We start from the raw sequence: 23241 nt of genomic DNA on the forward strand, positions 1-23241 counted from the left end.
AATAGTGATGCACCTGGGAATTTTTGTCTGAATTTTCATCATTCATAAAATGAAATCAATACAACCTATGTTATAATGTATAAACTTGAAACTAGAGTTTTCTCTGCCATGTTTGTAAAGTCTATTTTCTAACATCTTCCTGCAGGTGGTTGGCTGGAGGCTAATAGTGGAGACTGGGTGGCCAACTTGGATTCCCAGACCCAGACAGGTGCAGCCAAGGACTCTGGGGATGACATCACTGAGCAGGCCAGGACCATAGGCGACATAGTGGATTGGACAGCGTCCTCAACCTTGAGCTGCGGTACAATACTGTTAACCAGAAACAGACAAACACAAAACAACATCCAATCTTAGTCTCCATGACAGCAAACTGTCTGAGAACAGGCCAATGCGTAGATTTGGTCTGCGGCGACAGGGAGGTGTCCGTATCTGGTGGGAGAGAACAGACACAGACTCAGCTAGCGCTGCTTCGTCCTGCTCCTATAGTTGTGATTCAGAGAGACTGATGGCACCTCAGGTTAACCCCCTAACAGGTGCTACCTTCAGCCTGCCTTCTATAGGATCTATCAACTGGAACATGGACCATGTGACAACACAGACACTCCCTGGACTTCGTCCTTCTCACACTCTCCTAATGTTAAACCAGACCTCAGACAATGCCAGCGCCTCAACACCAAATGGCTACACAAGCCCATTGACAAATGACAGTAGTAGAGACAGAATCAGTAAATATGGCAGCGCCTAAGAGAAGCGCTTCCGTGTTCATTCTGTGAGAAGTCCTTCAGTTTCCCCATAGAGGTGGAGATCCACCAGAGGATGCACACGGTGGAGAAATCGTTCAGCTGTGCCGGGCCAGTTTCTCCCACTCGTTCAACCTAAAGAGGCACCATATGGTCCACACAGGGGAGAAAACCTACAGCTGTCCCCAGTGTGAGGAGGTTCTCCCACCAGCACCAGCTGAAGAGGCACCTGAAGGTCCACACGGGAGAGAAGCCATTCACCTGTACGCATTGCGGGAAGAGGTTCTCAGAGAGGAGCTACCTCAGGATACACCTGCAGAAAATGCACACAGTATAGTAACATGTAATAAATGACTAGTTAGTGTGTTTGTAGTTCACTCTGTTGGTTTGGGATATAGTAGGGAACTAGATGAGGTGAACTGAGGAAAGAATGAGTACGATGACACAGAGTAGATGATATGGTGATGGTTGGTGTGATTGTGTCTGTAAAAATGCTTCACTGATGAAGAGTGACAACTATGTCCCTTTAGGTTGATACTGGTGTTTTATAGTGAAATAATGATAGTGCCTTAATTCACTTCACAAAATAGATAAGATCCATGTAATTTTGAACCCAAAGTATTCTAAAATTAATTTGATCAAAGCGAAGGTACCAGCTTTACAGAAAAGGTAGTGTTACCATAGTGAGAAGTTATTCTACTTGCATTGTACAAAACAATACATAACAAGTACTATACTTCATGTTATGTGACTATGTCAATTTTGTTGAAATTAAATAAAAACTGTGCTGACTGATTTGGCTATTTTTGTCTCATTGCAGGGACTGAGTTTCCCTTATCTCAGTCGAACCACATAATTTTATTTCATTCTTGAATCAAAAGATATGGATATTTTTATAATAAACTCCAATGGGTCCATATTGTTAGGTTTGACTGTGGTTACCATTTATAATATAATGTCATGTTTCTGTGTCTACAGCAAAGAGTTTCTTATATAAACCTTTATATGCTCTTCTGCTCAATTTGTGTTTATAGTCTGCAGTCAATGAGGACCTGCTGATGTCCGGTGTTGCTGACGGAAGAGACTGGACCTCTGAAGTGACTGGTCACAAACCCTGGCCCTGGATCAGGACCCTGGATCAGGAGCCGTCACTCTTCCTTCCTGACTCAGGACGGAACCACGAGGGACAAAGACTCCACAATCACGCAGAACACAACCAGTGGACAGGTGAACTGAACAACCTCAGTCCTGGTGGTCATCAGAGAGACCGAGGCTCCAGTCAGGGATCCAGTCTGCAGGCCAGACCCTTCTCTTCACAGTCTCAGTGCAGTGAGGGAGCACATCCTGGGGCTGATCGAGAGAGACCGTCCTGTTCCTATGATAAAAACAGCACAGTATCGATGATGAACAGAGCATGTCACCCTGGGCTTCAGCCTTCACAGAGAGTGACGGAAGCCCCCCCTGGTGGTAGTCCATCAGAAAGTCTGTCTTCTACTTCAGGGTCTTGTATACTACCTGGTGACTGGGTTCATAGAAGTCCTGGACCTGAATCTGGGTCCAGCCTTCCTCAGCTACCTCATGGTTACCCCACCAATACAGACAGGGTCAGGATGGGTGTTCTCCACAAGAAGTACTTAGCCTATAACACAGCACACAATCCCAACAACACCCAAACAATGGCTAGAGGTCAAGGAGGGAGCTCAAATGTGGCTCATGCTTCTACCTCCTCTGGTGTCATTGGGTAACAACGTGGGAGGCCAAGCATGAGGCCGGACGCAGATAAGCCGTATGCCTGCCCCACGTGTGGGAAGCGCTTTGCTGAGGCGAACTATGTGAAGAAGCACCAGAGGGTCCACACTGGGGTGAAACCTTTTAGCTGTACCCAGTGTCACATGCGCTTCGCCCAGGCTGGTGACCTGAGGTGGCACCAGAGGGTCCACACAGGGGAGAAACCCTACAGCTGCCCCCAGTGTGAAAAGAGATTCTCCCGCCAGTACCAGCTGAATGTGCACCTGAAGATCCACACGGGAGAGACGCCGTTCGCCTGTACTCAACAATGTTGTTGATCCATCCTCAGTTATTCCTCTTCAAGCCATTAAACTCTGTAAATGTCACCATTGGCCTCATGGTGAAACCCCTGGGCGGTTTCCTTCCTCTCCGGCAACTGAGTTAGGAAGGACACATGTATTTTTGTAGTGATGGTGTATTGATACACCATTCAAAGTGTAATTAATAACTTCCCCATGCTCAAAGGGATATTCAATGTCTTTTTTTTTCTTCACCCATCTACCAATAAAAGTTATCTTCGTTGCAAGGCATTGGAAAACATCCCTGGTCTTTGTGGTTGAAATTCACTGCTCGACTGAGGGACCTTACAGATAATTGTTTGTATGGGGTACAGAGATGAGGTAGTTATTCAAAAATCATGTTGAACATGATTGCACACAGAGTGAGTCCATGCAACCTATGTGACTTGTTATGCACATTTTAACTCCTGAACTTATTTAGGCTTGCCATAACAAAGGGGTTGAATACTTATTGACTTTAGACATTTCAGCTTTTAATTTAATTCATTTGTAAAAAATGTTTTATAAAATCTAATTCCACTTTGACATTATTGGGTATTGTGTGTAGGCCAGTGAAAAAAATTGATTAATTAAAACATTTATACTTACAACAAATTGTGGAAAAAGTCAAGGGGTGTGAATACTTTCTGAAGGCACTGTATTTGTGGGGTGGTTATGCAATACCTTTTTTTGTAAACGAAATGTGCAATTCACTCTCCAACCTGTGTCAGGCGGCAATACACTACAACACGTCTAGTCTGCCGTAAAACCACACGAAGAAAAGTAAGTAAACGGAAGTGAAGAGTGACCAAGAACGCCTTAGCGTTTTTATAGTTATTTCGACATTTATTAACTCAATAAGACACATTTAATTACATAGCAAAACATACTTACCACAGGCAGTCTTTAATTCGCGTTAGAGACAGGACTTGTTTGATGTGTTATTTAGGTAACGCTAACTAACGTTAGCTGCTAAGGTTATCTAACAATGGCTAACTGTAATGGTAACGTTATGGTTTTTCACACGCAAATAGCCTCCATCATGGAGGTGCTAGCGAATGCAGCCGTGGCAGAGATCTGTAAACTCGTAGACGACGACTATGCAGTGTGTCGTTTGGAAATAACACAAAGCCAGAAAGAAAACAGGACATTGCGGAGGAAACTACAGCTACTGGAACTGAAGGTGGCACGGGAGCGCGCAGAGAGGACAATGCGAGAGCGCGTTCTCGGCAGTCGTCCCAGAAGTGTCAAGATCCTCGACCGATACAGAGGAATGGCAAGAGGTACATTTAGCCCCGTTCCCCTCTGCTCATGTGTTTGGAAAGTATGCAATAAGTCCTCTGATGTGATTACTTGGAAGTCTTGCAAGAAGTTAAGTGTTGGTTTATATCATTGCCTAGACAGTGTCAAAACTGATTTAGGTCAAATTTGTTTTATATTGGGTATTCGGTGTATATTTGGTTCTCTCTCGTCAATAGCTACCAAGCATGAGATAATACGATTTCGGATTAAACAAAGCGTGCCATAACTAAGAAAATACTATATTCTGAATCAGAGGATGGAGAGAAATCCATCCCTTTTTTCGTTGTTGAATTATTATTTATTATTTTCGGATTTCAGTCTTCAATAGTTCTTAAATAGCATTCACTGTTCGGCTATTAGTGCCTTCAGAAAGTATTCACACCCCTTGACTATTTCCACATTTGGTTTTGTTACAGCCTGAATTTAAAATGTATTATATGGAGATTTTGTGTCACTGGCCCACACACACAATACCCCATACTGTCAAGAGGATTTTGTTTTGTTGAAATTAATAAACGAAAAGCTGAAATGTCTTGAATCAATAAGTATTCAACCCCTTTGTTATGACAAGCCTAAATAAGTTCAGGAGTACAAATGTGCTTATCAAGTCACATAAGTTGCATGGACTCACTCTGTGTGCAATAAGTGTTCAACATGGTTTTGGAATGACTACCTACCTCATCTCTGTACCCCACAAACAATCATCAGTAAGGTTCCTCAGTTGAGCAGTGAATTTCAAACACAGATTCAACCACAAAGACCAGGGATGTTTTCCAATGTCTCTCAAAGAAGGGCACCTTGACAGAGCTTGAATAATAAAAAATGAAGTGTAAATATTGTACAATCCAGGTGTGCAAAGTTCTTCGAGACTTACCCAGAAAGACTCACAGCTGTAATCACTGCCAAAGGTGATATGTATTGACTCAGGGGTGTGAATACTTATGTAAATGAGATATTTCTGTATTTCATTTTCAATACATTTCATTAGAAACATTGGACATTCTGATGTAATACATTTTATTGTAAACATAAACATTGGGTGCCTGGAGAAGAGAGGATTCCCCATTATTGCATTTTTATAACAAGCCAATGTGATCACATCACACCAGAGAAGCTCTCGCCATTCATATCTCCCCGCCTGTTCACTGTGTGAACGCTGTTGCCTATTTTTTTTATCTAGCAAGCAAGAGCAAGGTGCTTCTTTCCTCAAATATACAGTACCAGTCAAAAGTTGCCAAGAATGTGCAAAGATATTAAGGCAAAGGATGGCTACTTTGAAGAATCTCAAACTTTTTTTTGGTTACTACATGATTCCATGTGTTATTTCATAGTTTGTCTTCACTATTATTCTACAATGTAGAAAATAGTCAAAATAAAGAAAAACCCTGGAATGTGTAGGTGTGTACAAACTTGACTGGCATTGTAGATATAGAAAGATATATTTTAGAATTGCTTAATAAGTGACCAAACTATATATCTACTTCTGGGACACATTTGGGCTAGGCAACTAGTTCAGGAGCTATAAGAGGAATAGAGAGAGGTTGGAAGAGCGCGAGGCCAGTGGAGTTGCGCAATAATATAACAGTGAACACAGAGACGTATTCGTTAGAAGTGCTAGCTCCTATATATTAGGCCTACTACAGTGAATTTAGGCATATTTTGGTTTGACGCAGGCTTTGTGGCAATTAATTGATCATCACGAAATGCGTCAGTTTAATGAAATGCGCAATAAAAAAGTATAGTGCCTAAAGAAGCCCAGGCTGTTAACGTAGGCAACAGATCGCAAAGCAGGGTATCCCCGTGTTACATTTCCTGTCTCGCCTCACTTGCTAGCTCCAGGGCCAGAGAAATTTACGGATGCTCTGGGGTAATTCCCACATTTGGGGGTCTTATCCGCTGCTAATAACGAGTTAGTCTGGAATTCCACTGAAGTAGTTGACATTTATTAAACTTGTACACCATGTGAGGTAGTCTGAATGACAAAATAAAAGTGGGCTCACAGAGCGAAAAGAGCGTGGCTCACAGATCGGCTATAGAGGTCGACCGATTATGATTTTTCAACACCGATACCGATTATTGGAGGGCCAAAAAAGCCGGTACCGATTAATCGGGCGATTTAAAAAAAATAAAATTTGGTTTTACAATTATTATTTTTTTATTTGTAATAATGACAATTACAACAATACTGAATGAACACTTATTTTAAGTTATAATACATCAAAATCATTTTAGCCTCAAATAAATAATGAAACATGTTCAATTTGGTTTAAATAATGCAAAAACAAATTGTTGGAGAAGAAAGTAAAAGTGCAATATGTGCCATGTAAAAAAGCTAAGGTTTAAGTTCCTTGCTCAGAACATGAGAACATATGAAAGCTGGTGGTTCCTTTTAACATGAGTCTTCAATATTCCCAGGTAAGAAGTTTTAGGTTGTATTTATAATAGGAATTATAGGACTCTCTCTCTATATGATTTGTATTTCATATACCTTTGACTATTGGATGTTCTTATAGGCACTTTAGTATTGCCAGTGTAACAGTATAGCTTCCGTCCCGCTCCTCGCTCCTACCTGGGCTCGAACCAGGAACACATCGACAACAGCCACCCTCGAAGCAGCGTTACCCATGTAGAGCAAGGGGAAAAACTACCCCAAGTCTCAGAGCGAGTGATGTTTGAAACGCTATTAGCGCGCACCCGGCTAACTAGCTAGCCATTTCACATTGGTTACACCAGCCTAATCTTGGGAGTTGACAGGCTTGAAGTCATATGCGAAGGGCTGCTGGCAAACGCACAAAAGTGCTGTTTGAATGAACGCTTACAAGCCTGCTGCTGCCTACCATCGCTCAGTCAGACTGCTCTATCAAATCATAGATTTAATTATAACATAACACACAGAAATACAAGCCTTAGGTCATTAATATGGTCGAATCCGGAAACTATCATCTTGAAAACAAAACGTTTTTCCTGTCAGTGAAATACGGAACCGTTCCGTATTTTATCTAACGGGTGGCATCCCTAAGTCTAAATATTCCTGTTACATTGCACAACCTTCAATGTTATATCATAATTACGTAAAATTCTGGCAAATTAGTTCGCAACGAGCCAGGCGGCCCCAACTGTTGCATATACCCTGACTCTGCGTGCAATGAACGCAAAATGACACAATTTCACCTGGTTAATATTGCCTGCTAACCTGGATTTCTTTTAGCTAAATATGCAGGTTTAAAAATATATACTTCTGTGTATTGATTTTAAGAAAGGCATTGATGTTTATGGTTAGGTACGATTGTGCTTTTTTCGCAAATGCACTTTTGTTAAATCATCGCCCGTTTGGCAAAGTTGGCTGTCTTTGTTAGGAAGAAAGTCTTCACAGTTCGCCACGAGCCAGGCGGCCCAAACTGCTGCATATACCCTGACTCTGTTTGCAAGAGAAGTGACACATTTTCCCTAGTTAAGAGAAATTCATGTTAGCAGGCAATATTAACTAAATATGCAGGTTTAAAAATATATACTTGTCTATTGATTTTAAGAAAGGCATTGATGTTTATGGTTGGAGCAACGTGTACCTAAGCGATTATATGCAACGCAGGACAGGCTAGATAAACTAGTAATACCATCAACCATGTGTAGTTAACTAGTGATTTTGATTGATTGTTTTTTATAAGATAAGTTTAATGCTAGCTAGCAACTTACCTTGACTTCTTACTGCATTCGCGTAACAGGCAGGCTCCTCGTGGAGTGCAATGTAAAGCAGGTGGTTAGAGCGTTGGACTAGTTAACCGTAAGGTTGCAAGATTGAATCCCTGAGCTGACAAGGTAAAAATCTGACGTTCTGCCCCTGAACAAGGCAGTTAACCCACCGTTCCTAGGCCGTCATTGAAAATAAGAATGTGTTCTTAACTGACTTGCCTAGATAAATAAAGGTCTAAAAAAAAAAAAAATCTGCCAAATTGGCGTCCAAAAATACCGATTTCCGATTGTTATGAAAACTTGAAATCGGTCCTAATTAAAATCGGCCATTCCGATTAATCGGTCGTCCTCTAATCGGCTACATCTCCGCCACCACAACAATTGCATCATTGTTACCCATAATGCGTTTTAAAGCTTTACCAACACTACTCCCACTCTGGATGGTGATTAGGCCTAACACCACTCCAACACTCATACAAAGGCACAACGCCCAATGGTTTTCATTTCAGTTACATGGACATTAGACATGTTACCCCTTTGGTCTCTTTCTTCTTCTTTTCAGTCCATAAAGACCTCTGAACTTGTCCTGTTCAGTAATAACTCCACTTGACGGAGAAAATAGTCTTTACAGTACATATTCCCTAATTGCCCGAAAGCACATGGAGCGGTGGGTAGCACAATACAAGGGCTGTTGGTTTAAGATTAGGATACTTTGAGAAAGGAAGGCAAGCCAGTCTTTCCGGTAGCCTGCCGTCCATTATGGGGCTTGCACATGTAATTCCAGTGCGAATGCAGGACCCCAATTTCTCTCTCCTGAAAAGGAAAAAGGTTAACATCTGCAACTTACAACTGTCCTATTTCAAGAAAGTTACTTTCTGTTTACAAAAATACCTGCCTTTCTTCCCATACAAAATAAAACAGTTCCCAAAACATAAATAGCCCACGTCTCAATGCATAGAATGCTCAGCAACAATAATGCAGCAATAAACAAGTGCCTTTTTTTTTTACCTCCCAGAACAGTTTGTATGTTACAGTTCAGTTCAAATTCCCAGTTCAAAATCAAGGAGCCACCCAATCACCTAGTCTGTTAGGTGGTATTTTGTTCCTCTTTGGCCTCCCTGTGGGTGTCTGACCCAAGGCAGGGTGAGTAACAGTCCATGCTTGGCCTTGTTGCATTATGCTACCCCCACTAGACTGAACTCCATCTGGTGTCGCAGACCCACTCACAAAATAAGTGATATCTGAAGCAAGCCCTGCATCCTTCTCAATTCCATTGTCACTGTTTTGATCGTCCATGAACAGGTTGGGTAGATCCAGATCGGAGTCGTGGAGGCCTGCATCCAGATCAGGCGACAAGACCTCTGCAGGTTTCCACGCTTCGGCGTGTGTGAACACCCAGCTGTTGTCTAGAGTCGTGCGGCTTGAGTTTGTCGTGATGAACAACATTCACCTTTGTTCTCGTACTCTTTTGGAGCTGGTAAACCAAGTCGTCCAGCTGTCCCAGTATGAAGTAAGAATCTTCATAGGATGGTTGGAACTTCCTAACTTTGTCCCGCACCCGCTTTGTTCCTTTAAGTACCATACTGTGTCACCAACGTTGTAGTGTGTCCTCGCGACATTCTTGTCATACTGCTTTTTGGCACGCTCCACAGACTGACCCTGCATTTCCCTTTCAATCTGGTGAGCAAGTTCCAATCTGTCTCGTAGATGTACAACATACTGTGGAGGGGTCATTGCGTGCTCATGGTCAGGTGGTAAGCCAGCCACCAGGTTGATGGGTTCTGTTACTTCTCTTCCAAGGAGCATCATGTTTGGAGTGAACCCTGTTGAGCTGGGCTTTGTTGCTCTATAGGCTAACCTTTATTTAACTAGGCAAGTCAGTTAAGAATAAATTCTTATTTACAATGACGGCGTACCCCGGCCATACCCTAACCCGGACAACGCTGGGCCAATTGTGCGCCGCCCTATGGGACTCCCAATCATGGCCGGTTGTGATACAGCCTGGAATTGAACCAGGGTCTGTAGTGACGCCTCTAGCATTGAGATGCAGTGCCTTAGACCGCTGTGCCACATTATTTGGAAGACTTCAGACTCGAAATTGGAGCCTTGATCTCTGTGGAGTGTCTGTGGGGCTCGACACACCCATTCAGCTGTCAGAACTTCAGCCACTGACACGGCTTGATCGTTGGGCAGAGGGTAGGCTTCCACCCACTTTGTGAAATAGTCTTGAACCACCAATATGTAGCGATCTGTCTTGTTCATGGGGCCCATGAGATCAATGGCGATCCTCTCCATAGGTACTCCCATGCGGACAGTGCCCATAGGTGCTTGGGGTTTCCTCGAAGGTCTGGCTTTAGCCGCACAGCTGGTACATGTACGACACCATAGTGTGACATCTTCTCTAATTTGGTACCAATAGTATCTTGTCTGCAAGATGTGTGCGTTCCACGCCAAAGTGACCGCCTACTGGGCCATCATGCTGTCCGTCCGGAACACACGAGTTAGGAGCATCTGTGGGTAAAACACTGCGCCTTCGGTACAGTAGAAGCGCTGTAAGAGAATGCCGTCCTTGACATATAGTCTCTTCCACTGGCTCCAATAGGCCTCAGTTGCTGGCCCGAAAGGCGACACAGCCCCCCACGATGGCTGTTCCTGTCCTTCCTCGAGCCATCTCTTGACGGGGCCCATGTCAGAGTCCGCCATCTGAGCTCGACGTAATTCCTCAGTAGTCCATCCATGGAACAAAACAGTGTCACTTGCGTTGGTGAGGCTAATCTTTTCCACGTCCGACATTTCATCTTCACTGTCCCGATGACCCGACTCCACGTCGAAGGCAGCTCCAGAATCTCCAGGGAGTGTAGGCTGGGGTCTTCTCCTACCCCCACTGAGCGGCGCTCCATAGAAGTAGCTTCCACAGCGTAATCAGCTATACTGGGGCCGCGGTCAGACTGCACTTCCTGGTACCTGAAACGGTCATTGTTCTGGGTAGGGTCCTGTAAGTGCAAGGGCAAGTCTGGCAGCAGGGCCTCCTGGACAGGACGTCAGCATTTGTGGTGGCGTCCTGGATGATGTATGACGTTGAAGTTATACTCCCCAAGCTTCTCGAGCCACCTCGCCAGTTGACCTTCTGGTTCCTTCATCCTTATGAGCCACCGAAGGCTGCTGTGGTCGGTTCGTACAATGAAGGGTCTTCTGAGCAGGTATTGACAAAAGTGTGTAGTGAACTCCACTACTGCCAGTAGTTCCCTCCGTGTGGTACAATAGTTTTGCTCGGTGGAAGACAGCCGCTTGCTCCCATACGCTAGTATGCTTTCATCGCCGTCCTGCATTTGGGACAAGACGCCTCCAATGCCGAAGTTGCTGGCGTCTGTATCGAGGATGAGGTTGCCACTGTTGAGTGGATAGCCCAAGACGGGCGTGGTGGTAAGTAGCTTCTTTCATTTTTTGGACGCCTCCTGGGACTCTGGCGTCCACCGGAAATGAGCATGCTTCTTTGTAAGCTCATGAAGGGGCTTGGCTGCAGCAGAAATATATTTTACAAAATCTTAGGTAGTACGAGGCCAGGCCAACGAACTGACGGACTTCTAAAACTCAGGTAGGCTGGTCCATTTCTTGGACTTTCAGAAATTTCTGGGTATCTGTGGTGATGCCGTGTTCAGAAACAATCTGTCCAAGGTAGGTTACTTGTCGGCGAAAAGACAGCACTTGGAGGGTTTCAATTTCAGGTTGGTTTGGCTTAGCCGATTGAACACTTGTGCCAGGCGTTGGAGCATCTCTGTGACTTCCATTCCCAGGATGATGATGATGTCATCTAGATATACTAGGCAGGTCTCACATTGCATTCCGGCCAGGACGTCGCTGGCGCGTTGCAGAGCCCAAAATACATCACATTCCACTCAGAGGCCCTTCCTGCTGCAGAAAGCGGCCGCCTTACCGTCGCTGAGAATAAGCTCTACCTGCCAGTAGCCTGACGCTAAGTCCAAAGTGCTAAACCATTTGGCCGCCGACAGAGTGTCTTGGATACGAGGAAGTGGATATGCATCCTTAACAGTACGCTAATTTAGAGCCCTGTAGTTCACACATAGACGGTATGTCTGCTCCTTTTTGCATTCCATAACTATCGGTGAAACCCAGCTGCCGTGGCTTGGAGAGGTTACTCCAGTTTCAAGACTGCTGGATCTGCATTGTGCGGTTTTTCTAATGTCCATTCAGAAAGTACAAGTGAGGAGGGACAAATAATAGAACTGAAATGAGCATAACATTGCAAAAATGTAAGCCAGTCATGATGATCAACCAGTGCGAGGAATGAAGACCGGTGGCAGTTTTACATTACTTTCCTCTTATTAAAGCAAACGTAGCTCGATTGAATCTTGAAGGCAAATATTTTTCGTATCATTTCTCTCTCTCATTACGGAGTCATCTTTGGACAACACGGTCTTGCATTGACACTGCCTGCTCACAAGGAAATTACAGCAGCAGTCATTGTCTTATGTCGGAGCGCGTTGGATTCCGCCATCTGACGTGAGACAATGCGTAGCAGGTTGATTGTTATTGTTTTTAAAATTCAAATTCTATATTGCGCCAAATTTGTGCGAACCCCATGTTCCATAACGTTGTCATGGAAAATTAATGTTTCCAACAACCAATCAGCAACTTCGCGGTAAATCCGTCTGCATAATGAATGTTGAGATTGCCCGAAAGCTTTGGAAAATGACAGGAGTGGAATGTTAGCTATGAAGACTGGTACCCAGACTAGTTCCTAAACAAAGTGTGTCATGAATATTGGGAGGATGGAGAAAAATCCACTTTTTGGGGCAGGCTTGGCACACGTTGTTGAAGAGCTATTGAAGATTTTAATTTTGGGGGGGATTTCAAGGTATGGACTCCCCCGAGTTCTGCAACCAAATTGCAAACACAGAAAGGGGTCTATACCGTGGTGCAGATAGTAGCTAGCCTAACCATCTATTTTCCCCCAATCACTCTCAGGTGAAGGACATTTCACTGAAGGCCACAGGAGCTTTGTGAAGCCCGCTGGACACAGCACATGGAGAGATGACCAACCAATTACTGTTGATGAGGGGAGTGGAACCTCAACCCAGCATGTTATCGTGATAGAGGTCAGTGGAATAGTGTTGCATTAAAAATTACAGTTACTTTGTAAATCAAATGTGTCCCCAGCTATTCACTTGCTTATATGTACGTCCTCATTTATCTGCCGTGGGGTTCCTTACAACATTCTTATCCAATTCAAACATTGTACCGATAATAACCTCTTTTCTTGTCAGTCTGCAGATACAGAGGCTGCAGGTCCTGGAGTCAAGCAGGAGAGGACTGAAGGAGAGAAGGACCCACGGAACAGCAGAGACATCCAGACTGGAGGGTCTGGAGCGCCCGCTGTAGCCACGGAGAACCCCACCACTGCCCCAGCACAGCCCAGGACCCGACACAGCATCACGGAGGTCAGTGGAACGCAGAACGCCGTTCTCAAGTCAGCGACAGACACCAAGACTTTAACTGTAACAAACAGGCTCTTACACACAGGATCTGACCACAGATCAGAACCAGAGAGACTGGGGGAGCGGAGACTGGGCTGTCCTCCTGCCCCCGGCTCAGACTATTTACCGGTATTTCACCAAAGCCAGAGGACGGTTCATTCAAGTGGGCTTGGTGAATCGTTAGACACTGGCAGTGATGATCCATCTTGTTCTTACTCTACAGAGCAGGACCCTGGCAACATGCCCTTGGGTTTAGAGATACAGACTGATCTGTCTAGAGGGGACTGGAACCGTTACAGTAGTCGTGTATACTCTGAAGGGTGCCTTGATAAGAAAGGGGAGGGTCTAGTCGTAGATGAAGTGACTATGAAATTGGAGGGTGATGTTCCTCCCACATGGAATGCAGATAGTAACCTAGGAGATGGACACTCACAGGGCAGAGATTTCTTAGATTACAGGGAAAGCTTAGAGACAAATCCAAATGTCACGACCCACTCTCCTTTACACTTGTTCAGGGATCACGACCCAGTGTCCACATCGATGGGCCCTTCCGATTTACACAGCCACGTCCTTTTCCATCAGGTTTTGAACTCAAATGACAGGGCTAGAGCCCAGGCTCAGGGAGGGGGAGCCACATCAGGCAATAGTAAAGAGAAACGGTTCAGCTGTACCCAGTGTCACATGCGCTTCACCGAAGCTGGCACCCTGAAGAGGCACCAGAGGGTCCACACAGGGGAGAAACCCTACAACTGCCCCCACTGTGAGAAGAGGTTCTCCCGCCAGGACCATCTGAAGATGCACCTGAAGATCCACACGGGAGAAAGGCCGTTTGTCTGTACGCACTGCGGGAAGAGGTTTTCAGAGAGGAGCTACCTCAAGATACACCTGCAGAAAAACCATTCCACTCTATAACATAGAAAGTAATCATTCCACTCGATAGCTTCTGACGTTTAGATTAAACCCTGTATTAAACGGTAGACTCTGCAAGATGATGTACAGTGCCTTCGGAAAGTATTCAGACCCCTTGACTTTTTCCACATTTTGTTAGGTTACAGCCTTATTCTGAAATGGATTAAATAGTTTTTTTCCCCCTCATCAATCTACACACAATACCCCATAATGACAAAGCAAAAACAGGTTTAGACATTTTTGCTAATTTATTAAAAATAAAAACAAACATGACGTTTACATAAGTATTCAGACCCTTTACTCAGTACTTTGTTGAAGCACCTTTGGCAGCAATTACAGCGTCAAGTCTTCTTGGGTATGATGCTACAAGCTTGCCACACCTGTATTTTGTGAGTTCTCCCATTCTTCTCTGCAGGTCCTCTCAAGCTCCGTCAGGTTGGATGGAGAGCGTCGCTGCACTGCTATTTTCAGGTCTCTACAGAGATGTTCGATCGGGTTCAAGTCCGGGCTCTGGCTGGGCCACTCAAGGACATTGAGAGTTGTCCCGTTGTACTGTTGGAAGGTGAACCTTCCGCTCTGGAGCAGGTTTTCATCAAGAATCTCTGTACTTTGCTCCATTCATCTTTGCCTCGATCCTGACTAGTCTCCCAGTCCCTGAAAAAAAAAGAAACAGCATGATGCTGCTACCACCATGCTTCACTGTAGGGATGGTGCCAAGTCTCTTCCAGACATGACACTTGGCATTCAGGCCAAAGAGTTGAATCTTGGTTTCATCAGACTAGAGAATCTTTGTTTCTCATGGTCTGAGAGTCTTTAGGTGCCTTTTGGCAAACTCCAAGCGGGCTGTCATGTGCCTTTTACTAAGGAGTGGCTTCCGTCTGGCCACTCTACCATAAAGGCCTGATTGGTGGAGTGCTGCAGAGATGGTTGTCCATCTGGAAGGTTCTCCCATCTCCACAGAGGAACTCTGGAGCTCTGTCAGAGTGACCATCGGGTTATTGGTCACCACCCTGACCAAGGCCCTCCCCCCCCGATTGTTCAGTCTGGCCGGACGGCCAGCTCTAGGAAGAGTCTTGATGGTTCCAAACTTCTTCCATTTAAGAATGATGGAGGCCACTGTGTTCTTGGGGACCTTCAATGCTGCAGACATTTTTTGGTACCCTTTCCCAGATCTGTGCCTGTCTCGGAGCTCTATGGCTTGGTTTTTGTTCTGACATGCACTGTCAACTGTGGAACCTTATATAGACAGGTCTGTCTTTCCAAATCATGTCCAATCAATTGCATTTACTACAGGTGGACTCCCAATCAAATTGTAGAAACATCTCAAAGATGATCAATTGAAACAGGATGCACCTGAGCTCAATTTTGAGTCTCATAGCAAATAGTCTGAATACTAATGTAAATAAGGTATTATTTATTTTTTGTCATTAGGGGGTATTATGTGTAGATTGCTGAGAATTTGTATTTATTTAATCAATTTTAGAATAAGGCTGTGACTTAACAAAATGTGGAAATGGTCAAAGGGTCTGAATACTTTCCGAAGGCACTGTAGATGCAAAGTAAACTGCATTAGTGGGTCAATTGCCAAAACAACTAAGCGTGTTGAAATGCAAGGCCCAGACATTGTGGAATATATAAGTCATATTTAGAGGGCAGCGGGTAGCCTGGCGGTTAAGAGCTTTGGGCCAGTAACCGAAAGGTGGCTGGTTCGAATCCCTGAGCAATTTCTAATTTCTCCTGTAAGTCGCTCTGGAAAAGAGTGTCTGCTAAATGACATAAATATGTAAAGGTAAAATGACAAAAAGTATAGCATAAAAAGTCTGTTACATATTTTGTTTGTACTGTGTAGGCTATATGATGTTCACAAATGCCTATTTCATTACTTCCATTCAACTATGTTTTATCCCAGAACACTTTTAATGAGAAAAAGAATGCAGTTCATCAACTTCATGCAGATTTTTTGTTCACACGTGTATGTTTGGTTTTCATATGGTGTATTTAAAACTTGTTTGTTTAATAAACACAAAATGGGACTTTACATTTCAAGACTTTCATTGAGACTCTTTAGTATACATCAAATCTAATCTCACCCTATTCTGCATACACCTACCTGACAGAGCTTTATAACCAATATACCTACACATACCCACACACTAACAAATACCTACTGTACACATCAAATAGTTTAGTCAGGTTTGTCTGACTTTTGACTTATCACAGCTGACTTATTTTTACCCACATCATCATATTTATGTCCACCATGATGGGTTTAACAACAATGAAGTCATTCTGTAACTATAGTATAGGACTCAAACGTAGGGGTGTGGGTAAATACTCCATGTTGAAAGTGTGTTTATCTGTGTGTGTGTGTGTGTGTGTGTGTGTGTGTGTGTGTGTGTGTGTGTACGTACCTGAGGGAGTGTATGTCTGTAATCTGTATCACTTCTCTCTTCCAGGAGGAGGGTCCAGAGGTGCTGCTGGTGAAGGAGGAGGGGTGTGAGGAGGGTCTGGGGAACCCTGAGGGGAACATGGTCATGGATGACAACCAGACTACACCTCCTCCTGAACCCACAGAGGAACCAGCTGAGCAGCACAGGACCACACACAGTCTCACTGAGGTGAGCCCACTGTGAACTACTGTCTGTATGGTATTAGGTCAGGGTCTGTATCCACAAAGCCTCTCAGAGCAGGAATGCTGATCTATTTTTTTTTAGTTTATCCTTTTAGATCATAATGAATAAGACTATATGGAAAGATCCTAGATCAGCACTCTTTGTGGGTACGGGGCCAGGTCTTTATGAATTCTGTGTTAAGTGTGCAACTATGCCTTTGAATTATCAAACCATTAAAGAGTATAAATTAATCAAATCAATTAATAAGTTTGCGTCATATCAAATTAACTAAAAGTTGCCTAGTACTCATATCAATCCCTCATTGCCCAATCAGAAGATGCTCCATAGCAGGATGCTCATATCAGATTTCTTGATCCAACATCCTCTCACTCTGTATCTCTTACAGTCAGTAGACATGGAGGATGGGAAGCCTGATCTGCTACTAGTCAAAGAGGAGACAATAGAAGATGAACCAGAGAGCATTGATCTGCTGAGTGGACTAAAGATGGCGGAGCAAGGTAAGGGAGAAATACATATAGCACATTGTTTTCCGACAGGTTGCATCGCTTCTATGCAAGGCTCATCCCTCATAAGTGCTGGAGGAATCTCACTATCTGGGCGGCAGGTAGCCTAGTGGTTAGAGCATTGGGCAAGTAACCGAAAGGTTGGTGGATCGAATCCCTGAGCTGACAAGGTAAACATCTGTCGTTCTGCCCCTGAACAAGGCAGTTAACCCACTATTCTTAGGCAGTCATTGAAAATAAGTATTTGTTCTTAACTGACTTGCCTAGTTAAATAAAGGTTAAATAAAAAATCTGATGTAAAACAATGCATATAGTCTACATACAGTAATAGATCTTCAAAAGGAATAGTGATGCACCTGGCTATTTTCTCCTCAGTCATAAAATTAAATCAATAGAACATATGTTTACATACAAAAACACACATAATGTCTGAACTTGACCGGTTAATTGAACAAAATAAAGTGAGTTTTCCCTGTCATGTTTGTAAAGTGTATTTTCTAACCTCTTCCTGCAGGTGGTTGGTTGGAGGCTAACAGAGGAGACTGGGCGGCCAGCTTGCATTCCCAGACCGATGCAGCCAAGAGCCCAGGGGACGACATCACTGAGCAGGCCAGGACCAGAGGTGACATTGTGGAGGTCAGTGGATGGGACAGCGTCTTCAACTCTGGGCTGGGGAACAATACTGTTAACCACAACCAGAAACAGACAGTCAAACACAAAACAACAACCGATCTTAGACTCCATGACAACAGACTGGCTGTGACCAGGGCGAGGTGTAGATTTGGTCTGCAGGGTCACAGTATGTGGAGAGAGAACAGATACAAACTCGGCTAGCGATGCTCCATCCTGCTCCTATAGTTGTGATTCAGAGAGACAGATGGCACCTCAGGTTAACCCCCTAACAGATGCTGCCTTCTATAGGATCTATCAACTGGAACATAGACCCTGAGACAACACAGACACTCCCTGGCCTTCATCCTCCTCACACTCTCCTAATGTTAAACCAGACCTCAGACAATGCCAGTGCCTCAACACTAAATGGCTACACAATCCTATTGACAGTACATTTCACATTTACATTTTAGTCATTTAGCAGACGCTCTTATCCAGAGCGACTTAGTGGTGAATGCATACATTTCATACATTTTTTTCTTCTCCGTACTGGTCCCCCGTGGGAATCGAACCCACAACCCTGGCATTGCAAACACCATGCTCTACCAACTGAGCCACACGGGACTAGTAGTAGTAACTCTAACTCTAGTAGTAGTAGCAACTCTATCAGTAGATCCGGTGGCAAAGAGAAGCGCTTCCCGTGTTCATTCTGTGGGAAAGCCTTCAGTTTCCCCAAACAGGTGGAGATCCACCAGAGGATGCACACGGGGGTGAAATCGTTCAGCTGTCACTTGTGCCAGGCCAGTGTTTCACACTCGTCCTGATGTGGCAGGGGAGAAATCCTACAGCTGCACCCCAGTGTGCGAAGAGGTTCTCCTGCCAGCACCAGCTGAAGATGCACCTGAAGGTCCACACGGGAGAGAGGCCGTTCGCCTGTATGCACTGCGGGAAGAGGTTCTCAGAGAGGAGCTGCCTCAGGATACACCAGCAGAAAATGCACACAGACCATGTATAGAGTATAGTGATGTAATGTAGTACTAGTTAGTTTGTAGTTAATTGTGTTGGTTTAGGATGTAGTAGGGAACTGGATGAGAAGAAATGAGGAAAGAATGAGTATGATGAGGTAGAGTTGGTGTGATGGAGTCTGTAAGAATGCTTCACTTAAGTGTCATTTTTACTTTACATAAAGTGAAGATGACAAAGATGTGTGTAATGTTAAATATTTTCCAAAGGATTCTAAATTGTATTTTAAAGTGAAGGTACAGAAAAGTTTGTAATAATGTACCCAGGTTGTCTCTCGTTTATAGAGGCACAGACCAGTTTCCCTTTTTATAAAAATAGTTTATTACAACGAAAGAGCAAAGTGTATCAATGGGTCTGTATAGGAGCAGATCAGGTTCGCATTATTTAGGTAAAATGCTTCATGCATATAGAGTTCTAGTAGCTATTATAGTTATTCAGGTCTAAGAAAGAGTGACAAAGGCCAGATCTGAAACCAAAAACAGAACACAATGTAAGAAATACAGCATGGCTACAATGCATGGTTTAAAGATGAAAATGCAATTGGTTAAGCATGAAACGCACTGAGAATCTCACTGCAGATACACTTCTGATAGATACTTATCACAGTGGGAGGCCGTTCCTTCTCTTGCTAGAACAAAAGCGTTACCTGCTGTATGCCGACCCGGTAGTGACGAACCTGCCGTTTCTACTTGTAGAATTGTAACGTTCGTCATTAGCCAACAACTTGACTTTGAGCCAATCCGAGAGCACGAACTGGGGGAGGTAAAACGTGTGACAACAAAAGGGGAAAAAAATATAGCATATTCTCTGTACATCCATGGTTAAATGTCATGAGCCAGACTTCATATGCAATGTAAGCTATGGGATGGTAGCTAGCTAAGAGCACAGACGCAATGCGGTTGAGGCTTATTTATAAAAAAAACCTTTGGCCTCACTCCCCCCTATCTGAGATACCTACTGCAGCCCTCATCCTCCACATACAACACCCGTTCTGCCAGTCACATTCTGTTAAAGGTCCCCAAAGCACACACATCCCTGGGTCGCTCCTCTTATCAGTTCGCTGCAGAAAAACACTCAAACTGGACAGTTGTATCGCAATGTCTTCATTGAAATACTCAATCCATGGACACTCTTACTGACAGTTGTAGCAGCTTTTCGTGATGTAGCTAGTATTGACATAATTAAATCACAATGGATTAGTTTCCATGAAACAGCTGCCTGTGTTCGTGCAGTGTCCTTAGCTAGCCATGTTGTGCTAGCTTGCGAAAATGCTAACGTTAACTCGATAGTTAAACATTTGGCCATGGGCTGGTACTATGGGATTATGGAGAGTGAATTTAAAAAAAATGATCTTACTAGGTAGTCATCTAGTTGTGGCCGTCTGGCTAGTATCAACAAGGGCTTTCTACAACAACAAAAATCAACATTAGCACAGCTAGTTAGCAATCATTGGAATCTAGACCATAACTAAACACAGACGGACATTCATTACCAAGCAATGCTCCTGCCACCTTCTGATTTGGAGAATTGTAACAAGGCTGAGTGGCGGACGACATCAAGGTTTTTGCTGTGTGAATACAAAATATAATTGACTGTCGGCAATGTCGGCAGGCAAACGTTTGACAATCCCTACCTGCTTTTACAAAAATCAATACAATCAGAAGTAACATACCGTTTCTTATCTGTAACCCACACGGAAGGACTCAAAAGGGCTGGTTACACACACTTGCTATCAGTCTTCCCTTTTGAGAGAAATGGCGCATGTCATTTATTTAATTTACAAAAAGCGACAGTAACTCATTTGTATTACAATAGTCAATGTAATGTCCAAAACAACAACGCAGGTTCTCACACAAACACTATATTCCCGTCTGTCGGTTGTAGCTCAGGGTGACGCAAGCATACCGGACCGATGCCCATTGTCTAACTGCACGCAACACTGCTTGAATAACCCGCTGTTAGCAAAGCGTGGACAGTGTTGACCAAGTAAGAGAGACTGCCGTCTGCCATACTGTTTACCTTTAACCTTCCAGTACCAGGTAGGGGCAGGGTCTGACCCCAAACTTCTACCTGGTCACATTAACATAGTGAGAAAATATATTTTACTTGTCACGTATCGTTTTGTGCGATAAAAGTACTGTACTTCAAAGTTATGTGAACATATGGCTATTTTGTTGAAATGAAATACAACATTGATACTGCTGACTTGATTTTTTATTTGTATTTTTAGGGACTGAGTTTTTCTTATCTAAGTCGAACCAAAACAATATACTTAATTCTTAAATCAACACATATGGAATTGTTTTAATAATAAACTCCAATGGCTCCATATTGTTAGGTACTTATATCACAGTATTAGAGATGGGCTTGACTGTGGTTAACAGTTTATAATGTCATGTAATGTTTCTGTTGGTACAGCAGAGTTTCTTATATAAACCTTTACGCTTTTCTGTACAATCTTTTTTTGCAGTCTGCAGTCGAAGAAGACCTGCTGATATCCAGTGTTACTGGTGGGAGAGATTGGACCTCTGAAGTGGCTGATCACAAACCCTGGCCCCGGATCAGGATCCTGGACCAGGAGCCTTCGCTCTTCCTTTCTGAGTCGGAACCAGGACCCAAACGCGAGGTTAAGAGACTCCACCACCACACAGAACACAACCAGTGGACAGGCGGACTGAACAACCTCAGCCCTGGTGGTCATCAGAGTGACAGAGGCTCCAGTCAGGGATCTAGTCTGCAGCCCAGACCCTTCTCTTCACAGTCTCAGTGCAGGGATGGAGCAGATTCTGGGGCTGATAGAGATAGACCCTCCTGTTCCTATGATACAAACACCACAGTATCCATGATGGACAGAGCAGGTCACCTTGGGCTTCAGCCTTCACAGAGAGTGGTGGGAGACCCCCCTGGCGGTAGTCTATCAGGAAGTCTGTCTTCTTCAGGGTCTCATCTAATGCCTGGTGACTGGGTTCATAGAAGGCCTGGACCTGGGTCTAGTCTTCCTCAGCTGCCTCATGGTAACCCCACGAATACAGACAGGGTCAGGATGAACGTTCACCATGAGAGGTACATAGCCTATAACACAGCACACAATCCCAACAACACCCAAACAATGGCTAGAGGTCAAGGAGGTAGCTCTAAATTGGCTCCTACTTCTACCTCATCTGGTGTCATTGGGTCACAACGTGGGAGGCCGAGCATTAAGACGGACGCCGACAAGCCGTACGCCTGCCCCACGTGTGGGAAGCGCTTCGCTCATGCAAACTATGTGAAGCAGCACCAGACTGTTCACACCAAGGAGAGGCCATTCATGTGCAAGCTGTGTTACAAGAGCTTCTCCTTCCAGAGTAACCTTATCAAACATAGGAGTGTCCACAATGGGGAGAAATCGTAGCAGTGTGGCTTGAGATGTACACAGGGGATATCTGGGAACCATTCTTTAGCTGACATAGTTATCATGTGAAGTGTCTTGGGCTAAGAGGGTTTTTTGGATTACTAAGTCCCTCAGCACTGTTCAATGTCAGTCCTGGAGGGCCAAAACCCTTCTGGTTTTCATCTTCTCCTAATAAGGGACTAATTCAGACCTAGAACACCAGGTGAGTGCAATTAACTACCAGGTTTGAACAATAGTTTTGTACAAAAAAATAGGTGACCAAATTTGTTAATAAATGAGAAATCATGTTGTCCTTTTGATGTGTTGATTTTGTATTTGCTTGTTTATCATTTAGAATTAAAATTGGCCTTAGTCTCCTTGGCTTCCTTCGAACCTATAGGTGTCTGTCCTTGCCACCGATTGGATCTAGCCAACCATTCTTTTTAGGTCATTTACGGTAATTTTTCTAAACAAGTCTGCTTTGAGCTTGAAAGATACGGATCATGGCCTTTTCTCAATTGGTTTTGAGCAAATCCTGTGTCCTCTCTCCTCCGGCCTCCTTTTGAATAAGGTCAAATGTAATCGAGGAGAGGGAATGTGGACGAAAATGCGCTTGAATGAAATGAGACTGCTTCTCCTTATTCGCGGGTCATAAGGCAAATAATGTTTAGGGCTGGATCCCAAAATAAATGTGTAAAGTGATAATTAAGTTAGTTGTGCAAGATAAAACATAAGTAGCATATTTGTTTTTAAACATCTGCATGCTTTTCTCCACCAACAAAACAAAAGCTGATTCAAAGGTGGCGTGGTAGATTTCAAAAAGACTATCAAGGAGGGGAGGACACTTCCTTTCGACTACTAATGAATTCCTATCTCCTCGACCACTTATCCTAGGACG

At 43.9% G+C, this 23241-nt stretch overlaps 3 protein-coding genes across 4 annotated transcripts in view; all 3 read left to right on the forward strand.

Moving 5' to 3' along the window:
- LOC115201881 (zinc finger protein GLI4-like) overlaps positions 1 to 23241 on the forward strand; it is a 225254-nt gene that overhangs the window by 67148 nt on the left and 134865 nt on the right. The window lies entirely within an intron of this gene.
- Positions 1937 to 2841, forward strand: LOC115201939 (protein krueppel-like). Its single transcript, XM_029765833.1, has one exon. The coding sequence runs from the start codon at positions 2504 to 2506 to the stop codon at positions 2804 to 2806; it is 303 nt and encodes a 100-aa protein (XP_029621693.1). The 5' UTR covers positions 1937 to 2503; the 3' UTR covers positions 2807 to 2841.
- On the forward strand, positions 17303 to 22740 carry LOC115201913 (E3 SUMO-protein ligase EGR2-like). Of its 2 annotated transcripts, none has more exons than XM_029765801.1 (3): positions 17303 to 17332; positions 17853 to 17974; positions 21444 to 22740. In XM_029765801.1, exons 1-3 carry the CDS (start codon positions 17320 to 17322, stop codon positions 22362 to 22364), a joined length of 1056 nt encoding a protein of 351 aa, XP_029621661.1. In that variant the 5' UTR covers positions 17303 to 17319; the 3' UTR covers positions 22365 to 22740. The 2 variants fall into 2 exon arrangements, with proteins under 2 accessions (XP_029621661.1, XP_029621662.1); XM_029765802.1 differs by lacking the exon at positions 21444 to 22740 and adding an exon at positions 18783 to 19756.

This window comes from Salmo trutta, chromosome 11, assembly GCF_901001165.1.
Source record: "Salmo trutta chromosome 11, fSalTru1.1, whole genome shotgun sequence".
NCBI classification, from domain to species: Eukaryota; Metazoa; Chordata; class Actinopteri; order Salmoniformes; family Salmonidae; genus Salmo; species Salmo trutta.

Excerpts from the sequence above, each read along its gene's own strand:
- LOC115201939 (XM_029765833.1), top strand. The coding sequence starts at position 2,504 with ATGAGGCCGGACGCAGATAAGCCGTATGCCTGCCCCACGTGTGGGAAG.
- LOC115201913 (XM_029765801.1), top strand. Across the intron at positions 17,975-21,443 it reads CCAGAGGTGACATTGTGGAG|TCTGCAGTCGAAGAAGACCT; the intron begins GTCAGTGGATGG and ends CTTTTTTTGCAG.